Below are 12,018 nucleotides of genomic sequence, written 5' to 3' on the forward strand. Positions count from 1 at the left end.
ATCACACCCTGGGCTGCAGGCAGCGCTAAACCACTGAGCCACCTGGGCTGCCCAAGTTATTACAATCTTATTGGCAATATTCCCCAAGCTACACTTTTTACCTCTGCAACTTATTTATTTTATAGCTGGAAGTTTGTGCCTCTTAATCCCCCTGGACTACAAATTTTTAAAGTTCAATGAGTTTAGATAAGCTAGGATTTTTTATGTGTCTCATATTTAATTTCAAGTTTTAAAAAAGAATTTTCTCACAAAATATATATTTACTACAGTTTTTATATATTTATAAATATATAAATTAATGTAAATATGTCTAATAAATAAATACATTTAAATGTTACTTGTGGTGGAAACTGTGGTGCCTTGCTCAGATCTTCTTCCTTTCCCCCACCCCACCCCCACCAGCCTCCCAATTTTCAGGATCAAAACACTAATTCCTCAATCTCCCACCTGTTTCAAGTGTTTCCAGCAGAGCTCATTTATTGAGCACCTCCCCACCCCCAAGGAACTGCTAGCCATAGAAGGAAGCTTCTATGCCTCTGTCTTAGTATCTCTCTCTGGAGATATCTCACCTTCAAAGACTGATCAGCTGGAGAGCACAAAGTTTTGGCTCTTCTTGACTGCAACATAGGAAAACACTGAACTGTCATTTTATGCAGAAGTCCTATCAGACCTGCTGAGGCCTCTGCTGAGACTTTAGCACAGTTCAACTTTTACCTTGTGTTCTCATTCCCTTACTCCTTAATAGATGTTGTCCCGAGCGAGCACACTTCCCACAACCTCCCTCAGGAAAATCTTTACCTTTCAGTCTGTTTCCCAGGAAACCCAACCCAAGGCACTCATCCTACAGACTAGTCAACCACAGGAGGCAAATCTTCAGTTCCCTCAAATTACGGTTTCTAAACCAATCTGTGGCAGGACTTAGTTACTCCATGCTGCAGAATGAGGCAAACAAAACAAAACAAAACAACCCAGTTCAATCCTGTCTTGGTTCTCCAGTCATTCTCTGAAATAAGAACCATAACAGCTGCAAACTTATTGAGAACTTACTATATGCCAGGCACCATGCTTAGCACTTGATTACATCTTTCTTTTTTTTAAATATTTTTTTTCTTTATTTATTTATGATAGTCAGAGAGAGAGAGAGAGAGAGAGAGAGAGAGAGGCAGAGACATAGGTAGAGAGAGAAGCAGGCTCCATGCACCGGGAGCCCAACGTGGGATTCAATCCCGGGTCTCCAGGATCGCGCCCTGGGCCAAAGGCAGGCGCCAAACCACTGCGCCACCCAGGGATCCCCTGATTACATCTTTCTAATTAAGAATATAAATAATAGTGAAAGGGAATAAAAGGGAAGGGAGAAGAAATGGGTAGGAAATATCAGAAAGGGAGACAGAACATAAAGACTCCTAACTCTGGGAAACGAACTAGGGGTGGTGGAGGGGGAGGAGGGCGGGGGGTGGGGGTGAATGGGTGACGGGCACTGAGGGGGACACTTGACGGGATGAGCACCGGGTGTTATTCTGTATGTTGGCAAATTGAACACCAATAAAAAATAAATGTATTATTTAAAAAATAAAAAATAAAAATAGCTTCCTTACTACAAAAAAAAAAAAAAAGATTCAGAATAATTGCAAAGAGAAGTTACTATTATGGACCACATTTAATAAAGAAGTAGGTCAATGGTTATAGTACTAAGTGGGGGATCTAGGCCTCCAATCCAGGCTGTTGGATTCCAAAATCCACCATCCAAACACTGCCCAGTGGCCTCTGATCACCATCAGTCCTGTCAGCAAACACCTGCCTGGAGGTTCTGCTGGAGAGAATCCAGGTGCATTAGCAGAAAACAATCACAACTTCCTAGGAAAACCTACCAGAGTAGCGTGTCTTTCTTGTGTAAGAAGTCAGTGTCAGTATAAGAAACACTCTAGCACTTTAAGTAATTAAAATTCCAACTTCTGGATTCCTAATTAAATCAGTATTCAAAAATTAGTTTAACTTTAACTGAAATTGTAAGACATATGATAGTATACTTCTGTATCTTATATTTCGTAAATATTTTTTGTATTTTCAGCTTTAAAAGCTTTATCTCCATTTTTAGAAATAAAAGTCAAACTACTGAATTTATAATTTGATTTTTCTGTACATTGGCACAGTATATGAAAATAAGCATTAGATTTTTTTCTAGCAGCAGAGGTTAACCTTTAACTCTCCACAACAGAGAAAAGCTAATAGTACAGACAATCCAAAACTTTCAATTGTGTACTTCTCTTAACATTTTCATAGTTTCAGTAAATTTCTCTCCTAAATAGCAATTCTGTTTTGTAGTTTGACTCCAGCAACATGGCTTTCCAGAAACAATAGGAGTTTCAGAAACATAAAAGCCCTTGAGGCACCTGAGTGGCTCAGTCAGATAAACATCTAACTCTTGATTTCAGCTCAGGTCATGCATGATCTCAGGGTCATGGGATCAAATCCTCACATTGGACTCTGTGCTCAGCGTGGGGATTGCTTGAGATTCTTTCTCTGTCCCTCCCTTGCTTGTGTGTACACTCTCTCAATAAAATCTTAAGAAAAAAAAAAAGAAAGAAAAATGTGAATTCCCTAAACATCGATGGATGGTGAAAGGAGAGAGTATAAAACAGCTAGCTAGCAGCATGCCTTTCTGCCAGGGTGGTCCATGTTTATATCTCACCTGTGCCATCATCAGCTGTGTGACTTTGGACATGTAATTTAACCTGAGGCACATTATTTCCTGCATCATATAGGATGAACAATACATGTCTCATAGGAATACAATAAAAATTTTAACTATAATATTTTCAAATTTTATGAAAGAACTTCTTAGGCACTTAATTAGTAGGGATTATTATCCTTAACAAAGATAAAGTGTTTACACACTTTTTAGTGGGAATCAGCAAATGGGAAATTGCTTTGTTCTGCTTTATTTCACAGGAACCCTTAAGGGAATACCCAGAGAAAATGTTTGAGAAGCATGCATCTTACACGTAAGTGCCAAATCGAAGTAATGAGACAAAAAGAAAGAAATGGCAGGAAAAGACAATAAATTAACATAATTTACATAATAGCATGATATAAAATTTAGCTGAAAAATGTTTGCTTTGCTCAATTCATTCCCAGGCAGCAGCAAGATTTGCCTCTTTTCCCTCTTATGAAAATAGAAACTCCCTTGAGGGATAGTAGGAGCGAGCTAGCCAGTAACCCCCCAAAATCTGGGAAGGCTACACACCATTTCCTAAGCCTACACAAGTACATGATACACAGATGGCCTGATGAAAAGAACTTCCTTTGCCTTAACTTTTTTTTTTTTTTTTTGTGGAAGCCAACTATTGTTACAATTTAAACTATGAGCTACAGATACAAAAAAAAAAGTGATATTTAAAATAAGATGAGAATATATAAAATGTGACTATAAAACCGAAACTTGCAAAAAGAAGACCTATTTCCTAAGAAACATTGATAGCATTTGTCAGGTAAGCATGGAAATTAGGAACAAGGAATGTACCACTGCTAGCCCAGGGAATGAGGCTTAGGAGATGAAAAAGGACCTATTGTATCTGCCCAGATGTTACCCATGGATTGTTTCCCTTTGCCTTTGGTGTTTCTCCTGCAACCAAATTCATAAGTACGTTCCCCTGGCCTCTTCTGAGCTTAGAAAAATCACCACCATGACCCTACAGATTAGACTCAGAATTGGCAACCTAACCTTTAACTGAAAGCCATTTCAGCCATAAGCATTTTTCCTTTTTCTTTTTAATCTCTGTAACTTCCTTTTTTCCAGCTTCATCTTCCAGAGTATGCAAAAAAAAAAAAAAAAAGAGGAAAATATCATCTATCTACAAAGTATTTCTGGAGCTAGGTCCCAAAAACTAGTTATATATTAGGTGTTTTTCACTATTTCAACAGATTTGCATTGGGTTACTCTGTGTCCCAGACACTATGCTGTGAATGCATCTTTGAAAGGGCTCCTGGACCTTCTGATTAGGAGTAAGGTAGGCATTAAGCAAATAATCTAACTACAATAGCATTGAAGACAGTACACAGGTGCTTATAAGAGGAAAAGATCAAGAAACAACCTAATATGAAGAATCCCTGAAGGCTTCTCAAGAAGTGACACTGAGATGAGTTGGGAAAGATGAGAAGAGTTGCCAAGGCAAAGACAATGTCAGGCATTTGGAGCGAAAGTAAGTAGAAGCAGAAAGAGGTTGGTCCCCAAAGCGAACAGATTAGTTTACATCAACACCCAAAAGAAGGAAAGTGAGAAAGTGTTAATAAATGGCTGAATAAAATTTATTAAAATTGAATAAGCAAATGGGTCAGCTTCTCAGAACTAGTAATATGTTAAGAGGCACTATGAATTTTTTTTAAGATTTTATTTATTTATTCTTGATAGACATAGAGAGAGAGAGAGAGAGAGGCAGAGACACAGGCAGGGGGAGAAGCAGGCTCCATGCCAGAAGCCCGATGCGGTACTCAATCTCGGGACTCCAGGATCACACCCTGGGTCAAAGGCAGGCACTAAACCGCTGAGCCACCCAGGGATCCCAGCACTATGAATTTCTAAGAGTGATGTATCTCGAACAGTATTTTCCAAACTATTTTAGGTCCAAAGAAAAATGCATTTTCTTTCTCATTTTTTTCTCAGAGAATTTTCAAAGGAGCATATTCCTTTAAGAGAACTAAAGAAGTAACCTGAAAGAAGTAGAAGGAATAAAGAAGAATCTTTTAATTGAAAAAAGTAAGAAAGACAGAAAACTGGGATGAATACAGAATTCCAAGCATCCAACCTCTTTGCCTCTATCCAACGCACTCATGAACTTGCATCTTCTGAAATGAGCCTGCCCTGGCTCAGAGGCTTAGTGCTGAGGGCTCACCAGGCCACCACCAGTCAGGGCTGTAGGTGATGGTCCTTTGCTACAGCAGGTTGCTCTTAAGGAGACTCAGGAGTGCTGTATACCCAAGAGATGAGGAGCTTTACTGCCTCCCCACCACCCAGGCAAACACATCCTATTTCCCAAAGTAGGCACTAAACCATCATTTGTTCTCAAAGAATAATGTTCTTCCTATTCTCACGCCTCAGGATCCCACAGGAAAAAAAATATAATAATCTTTCACTCACATGACAAAAATGTCAAGTATCTGAGAATATTCTTATATCATTTTCACTCTTGTTTAACTTGTTTTATCTTTATACTGCTATCCTACCTTTTCTTTTGATACATATCCAAACCCTATTATTTGGGAGTGGATGACTCCAAATACGGAAAATAATTATGAATTTGAAAATGAATCAAATTCTCTTTCAAAGGTTTCTATCGCATAGCAGTATTCAAGAATTCATAGCAGCCAAAATAACTTATGGAACCCCAAAAAGGATTTTAGTTGAGTAGGCAAAAAAATATATATATTTTAGGTGATGATATTCATGAAGCTAGGTCCCAAAAGCTCAGAGTCCCCAGAATGCGAGTTAGGCACTGTGACCCCTCACCTTTTCTTCTGCCTCCTAATTTTTCCCTTCTCATCCTAGAGCATCGTAATGACGCACATTAGCCCCATCCTAAGAGCACTTATAAGCTGTGTTAGGCAAGTATTGACCTAGCATAATGGCTCTCAACTGCCAGCAATTCTGACCTCCAATAACCCTTCAGGGGTTATTTAACAATGTCTGGAGACATTTTTCATCGTCACAAGTCAGGGGTACTATTGGCAGCTAGAAGGTGGAAGCTACCAGTGTTGGTAAACATCTTGTAATGCACTGGACAACATGCCACATCAAAGAATTATCTGACCCAAAATGTCAATAATGCCGAGTTGGAAATCCTTCTAGCTCAAACCTCCTAACATTCCAGGGAGACAGCTTTCTAAGTTTCTGAACTGGTCTCATTGACAGAAATGTCTTCATCATATGGAATCAAAATTTATTTCTCTGAAACTTTTTACTATTAGTCTTATTTCTATACCTTGGGATCCCAAAGGAAAAATATCTAACCCTTCATCTACATGACAGATCTTCAAAAGCTGAGACTCCTGTGATATCCTCAAAATTTCCTATTTTCAGGTTGGAAAACCACATGTTGATGTCCTATCCCTGCTTCTTCTAATAATAATAATAACAACAACAACAACAACAACAATAATAATAATTGCAGAAGTGAAGGCAAAAATCTGAATTAAAAGGAAATATTCTAAAAAAAAAAAGGAAATATTCTGAGATCATTAAAAATTACAATAGCATTGTTACCAGGTACTGACCACCACCAGAGATACCCTCCCAGGCACAGAACTCATCAGTGACAGAGCTGGGGCTGAATTGTCATGTTCATGTTCTCTGTGTAAATATTACCATTTTACATCACACATAATTGTTCTCCTTTTCTCAACTCTGATTCCTACTCCCAGTTCCTCTTCTGTCTGTTCCCTTTCCCTGCTTTTCTCAGCTTCCCAACAGTGCTTACAGCCAGACACAGGGCTATTACAGCGCTTACCCCAATCACCTGCTTGGGAAGCAGATCAGGCCAATTGGGAGCCCTTATGCCCTACATGGCATTCTTTTCCGAATTTCTCCTTTTGCCCTGGGAAAGAAAGAATCTTAGGATGACCGAAAGAGACTAAATCTAGAAGCCTCTTCCCGGCATGTACCATAAGAGAGAAATTCTTAGATTTTTCTGTTTTGAGGAGCATAAACATTTTCAATCATACAATGTATGTTAAAAAGTAAACTATCTTCTCTATTTTTACTAAAGCTGGGTGATGAGAACATGGCAGATGAGAACATGGCGGTCCATTATACCATTCTACTTATGCATATGTTGTGAAATACTTTTGTAAAGAAGAAAAACAACCCCTTTTTCTCTGTATTTAACATTCCGCAACTGCCTTCCTTTCTTATTCCATATACTCTATTTAATGCTATGGTGAAGAAATTATTTTCAAAATAAAGTCTCAAGTTGCACACCTTAAATATATACAATTTTTCATTTTTTGAAGATTTTATTTATCTATTCATGAAAGGAAACACACAGGCAGAGGGAGAAGCAGGCTCCCTGCAGGAGCCCAATGCGAAACTCGATCCCAGGACCCCAGGATCACAACTTGAGCCAAAGGCAAACACTCAACCACTGAGCCACCCAGGCACTCACAATTTTTCATTTTTCAATTACACTTCAATAAAGCTGGAAAAAAAAAAAAACAGAGTCGAACACAAAGAAGGATTAACTTTGGAAGTAAAATATCCTATGACCCCAAGAATAGACCAAATTTTTTTAACTACTTAAAATAAACATTCCTGTGTACTTTCTCCCTATTCCATTCTTTCCCTTCTTTTTAATGTTGTCAACGTCAGATTTATGGGATGCATGAAATTAGAGAAATGGAAATGTATCTTAAAAGTAGCAGAACTAAACACGATGCTTCTGACTGTAGTGGATGCAATCATGTGAAAATGCCTTCATGATTCAGCTGAAACTTCATAGAGGAAGGTTTGTTCATCACATTTATTTGCCATGGATCCTATGGTCTCAGGGAACTACGGCCATATTAAAGCATATTGTATGACCTGCGTATCCAAGAGCAGTGAAGGGCATGATACGGCTACTTGGTTCCTGGTGAAGGCTGCGTCCTGGACTCTGAGGTCCCAGTTTTGAATCTTATTAGGGCAACTAAGTTTTCACTATTTCTCATAACAACACGTTTCCCCTCTCACTCTAGACAACTGCCTACACAGCACCAGATGAAAGATGAGGCAGGGTCTACCCCACTGCCCTCCCCACTCTCAAATAAATAAATTTTTAGAAAGAAAAGAAAGAAAGAAAAGTGGTTGCCATTTCCAGTACAGCCCCACCCTTAGATCCCAGCATTAGGAACCAGTGATTTTTTTCAGTCCCCCATCTGTTCAATTTGATTTGCATACTTAAGCATATATTTAAACATGTGGGTCCTGGGTCCTGTTCTTAGTTACTTTTGCTAGAAATTGGAAAAAAAAATCTCAGTCTTCATCATCAATGGGAAATACTAAATAAATTATAGTGAATTATGCAGTCCTTAAAAAAATGAGACAGGGCATGTGCCTTTGGCTCAGGTCATGGCCCCCAGGTCCTGGGATGAAGTCACACATCAGGCTCCCCGCTCAGTGGGGAATCTGAATCTCCCTCTACCCTACCCCCTGCTCATTCTCTCTCCCTCTCTCTCTCTCTCTCGTGCTCTCTCTCAAATAAATTAATAAAATCTTTTTTTAAAAAAAAATGAGGCATATGCAAATACAGTAACATGGAAAGCTGTCCATTATATATTATTGAGTGAAAAGAGCAAATTATAAAATAAATGATCCAGCAAAGAAATGTCAAACATCTATCTATGCCTAAGTATATAGGAAAAGGTCTGGAGGAATATATGTCAAATTCTGAGAAAGAGGATTGAGGGCAGCCCCGGTGGCGCAGCGGTTTGGCGCCGCCTGCAGCCTAGGGTGTGATCTTGGAGACCAGGGATCGAGTCCCATGTCGGGCTCCCTGCATGGAGCCTGCATCTCCCTCTGCCTGTGTCTCTGCCTCTCTCTCTCTCTCTCTCTCTCTCTCTCTCTCTCTCTCTCTGTGTGTGTGTGTGTGTGTCTCTCACGAATGAATAAATAAAATCTTAAAAAAAAAAGAAAGGATTGAAAAGTGGGGAAAAATGAGGAAAAATGAATTGTATACTTTCTGATAATAGGCTTATGCTATATTTATAATGTAAAAAAAGAATGTTAAACAATGTCGAATAGGGCTAAAAATATTTGGTAAAGCCATTATTTAGCCAGATCTTCACCTGCCCATTATTTATTCCATTTTATTTTTCCAACTTTATTTTCCCTTCCCTCCCCCACACTTTGTCTGGACACCAAATACTACAGACTTTTTCTTTTCTAAACACTGATTGGATTTTTGTATGCTTCCACCTCAACCCAGAGTACCCTCTTCATCACTAAATTCAATCTCTCTAAAGAAAACCATACATAGAATATTTTGGTACATATTTCATAAAAGGAAAATGTAAATATCCAGGAAATTTTCCATATTTCAAATCATCAAGCTTTAATACATTTTAAGTATTGCTTCCTGAATTGTAAAGTGTTTGAAAATAATAAATAGCTACAAAGTTTCTGAACAGATAATATTTCTTTTATTTTCTAAATGGCTTACTTAAACATTTAGGTTATTATGATCTCCTTGAATGATTTTTAGAGTGAAGTAAAATACACACACACAAAAGAAAAAGATGTCACTATGAAATTTTAAAAATCAAAAACAAGTTTCTTACCATTGTGAGGGTAAATGGATGGTTTTCTAAGGCAGACACACTGGGACAATGTAGAATAATATACTAAAAAGCAACAAACATAATTTTTAAATGACCAAGAAAGAAGTTAAAGTACTCTAATAATGGCACGAATACTAATTTTCAAAAATGATTTAAGGATAAAGGGAATTTGGGGCACCTAGATGGCTCAGACCATTAAGCATCTGACTCTTGATTTCAGCACAGGTCATGATCTCAGGGTTGTGAGATCAAGCTCTGCACTGGGCGTGGAAGCTGCTTAAGATTTCCCCTCTCTCCCTCCCCCTCTGACCCTCCGCTCCTAAAATTAAAATTAATAAATACATTAAAAAATAATAGTTGTTGAACACTGACTCACCTGGCCAGGTCTTGCTTTAAAATTTTCTTTTATCATTCGGATTTCCATGACATCTGAGGGATGACTTATGACTGAGATGATGGTGACCGGTTTATTGCTCCGGATACACCTGTAAAGTCTTTCAGCACAATACAGGCACAAAGGTCCAGATATCCAAAGCCAGGTCTAATGGAGAATTTTTAAAACATACTTTAAGAAATATTTGTGTTGTAGGAATATTTATATCCTGTTCAATTGTTTATTTCATACATTATAGTAATGGCATTGTAATTTGTATTTTAAATAATAAGATGCAAAGAAAAGTCAGTAAAAACAAAGATGCTCACTACAACTTACTCAAACAAGACTAAACATAAAACAAAAGAAGTTATGTGCCACACTAACAGGTATGCACACTTTGTTTCATTATTTCCTTCTGTGCGTGCACAGTAAATACATAATACATGTATATGTAATATCTTCATCTAAAAAAGAAGGGAAGTCAAATTTCAAAAAAACCTAAAGATGATTTTAGAAAAAAGAAGTACCAATCCAATGTTTGTTTAAAAAAAGAGAAAATCCTGGATATGTGTGTGAATTTTTAACATATTAAAATGCTTTATTTTTTTTTAATTTTTTTTAATTTTTTTATTTATTTATGATAGTCACAGAGAGAGAGAGAGAGAGAGGCAGAGACACAGGCAGAGGGAGAAGCAGGCTCCATGCACCGGAAGCCTGACGTGGGATTCGATCCCGGGTCTCCAGGATCGCGCCCTGGGCCAAAGGCAGGCGCCAAACCGCTGCGCCACCCAGGGATCCCAAAATGCTTTATTTTTTAAGAGTAATTAGAATTCTTCAAAATGTCAGGTAAGGTTTTTATTAGATTTTTTTTACTTTTATTTATTTTTATATGAGTGTAGTTCATATACAATGTTATATTAGTTGCAGGTGTACACCTTAGTGATTTGACAAGTTTATACATTATCCCACGTTCACTATAGGTGTAGCTACTATCTGTCCCACTACATCACTATCATAATATCACTGGCTGTTTTTCTTATGCTATGCCTTTTATTCAACCCTGGGTATTTTTAATGCATATGACATGTATATATAATGTACACATACATAATGTATATACAGTGTAAAATATGTAAATGAACATATTTTAAAATATAAGATATACTAATCATGTTGCTTACAACTTTTACATAATAAAAGTAATATGAACAGAAGGTATTATATAGAATTTGAAAGTGTACCAATTCTGAATGTGTGCTGGATGGATAGCCCTGATCCCAGGGTAACTCACTGCATACTCTCAGAATTACAGATGCCTGTCCTGTGTGGCCAATTCTCCTCTTAGAAATGTACATTATATTTACCTCATCACTGAGAGGCCTCTGACCCAAACTTATTTTAATGGTTACTTTTTAAGATCTTATTTACATGGCTATTTCAGACCTTTTCCTTCCATGCAGATTATGCCTCTTCCTGATATTTACTTTGATGCTGTGTGAGTAGCAGGCATCACAACAAGCCTTGCAATACAGCAGGCTTTCAACTTTGAGACAGTCACTTACTTTTGGAGCATTAAGTTTCACAGAAGTAAAACAGGTATCACAGTACCTGCCCTACCTAACAGCATTGTGTGAAGCCCAGAAAACTTTGAAAATTGCAAAATCTATTAGAAATCTTGAGGATTATTATTAAAAAGTAAACACAAGGCAACACACTCACTCCAGAGTCATCTACAAATTCATTCTACTTTTTGACTCCTCTTTCTTCTCTTCTGAAAAAAGACATTCGACATCACTGTCCCATACTACCACCTGCTACAGGCAAAGAGTACAGGGTGTTAATTCCCACATTGGCAGCTCCCATACCCACATGGGAAGATTAGGGCTCTTATGGAACCACTCGCCAGGTAATTTGTGCAAGAAGTTTTCCAAGAGCAAGCATTTTAGTCAAACATCTGGTTTTGTACTCTACTTCTGCCATGTATTATTGAAGAATTTGCTCGAGGTATTACATGTATGTAAGCCATAATTTCATCTTCAAAAAATTAAGGAGGATAGTAATTGCTTCAAAGGGCTATTGTGAATATTAAGAGAAATTATGCCTGCAGTACCTTTTAGCATAGTACTTAGCAGATAATATCAAACATTTGACAAATTAATTTTACAATTTATTGAAAATATTATACATAATATCACCATATTATTCTGTACCATAATAATAATTACTGTTAGTATTAGTCCTTTTGCTATTGTTTTTATTATCCAACCTATTTTTCTCAATGGCTAGGGAAACTATCCTTGTCACCTCTCCTTTGGCAAGTACCATTGCCACAGCATGCA

The 12,018-nt window shown here is 37.6% G+C and overlaps 1 protein-coding gene across 5 annotated transcripts in view; it reads right to left on the reverse strand.

Annotated features, from left to right (window-relative positions):
• Positions 1 to 12,018, reverse strand: part of NOX4 (NADPH oxidase 4) — a 167,301-nt gene that overhangs the window by 90,431 nt on the left and 64,852 nt on the right. For all 5 annotated transcript variants that reach the window (XM_055320778.1, XM_055320777.1, XM_055320776.1 and 2 more), the window contains 2 exons: positions 9,680 to 9,844; positions 9,304 to 9,366 (listed from right to left, as the gene is read on the reverse strand). In XM_055320778.1, the coding sequence (XP_055176753.1) occupies positions 9,304 to 9,366; positions 9,680 to 9,844 (228 nt within the window). The remainder of the gene's footprint in view (positions 1 to 9,303; positions 9,367 to 9,679; positions 9,845 to 12,018) is intronic.

The sequence above is a fragment of the Nyctereutes procyonoides genome, unplaced genomic scaffold (genome assembly GCF_905146905.1).
Source record: "Nyctereutes procyonoides isolate TBG_1078 unplaced genomic scaffold, NYPRO_anot_genome, whole genome shotgun sequence".
NCBI classification, from domain to species: domain Eukaryota; kingdom Metazoa; phylum Chordata; class Mammalia; order Carnivora; family Canidae; genus Nyctereutes; species Nyctereutes procyonoides.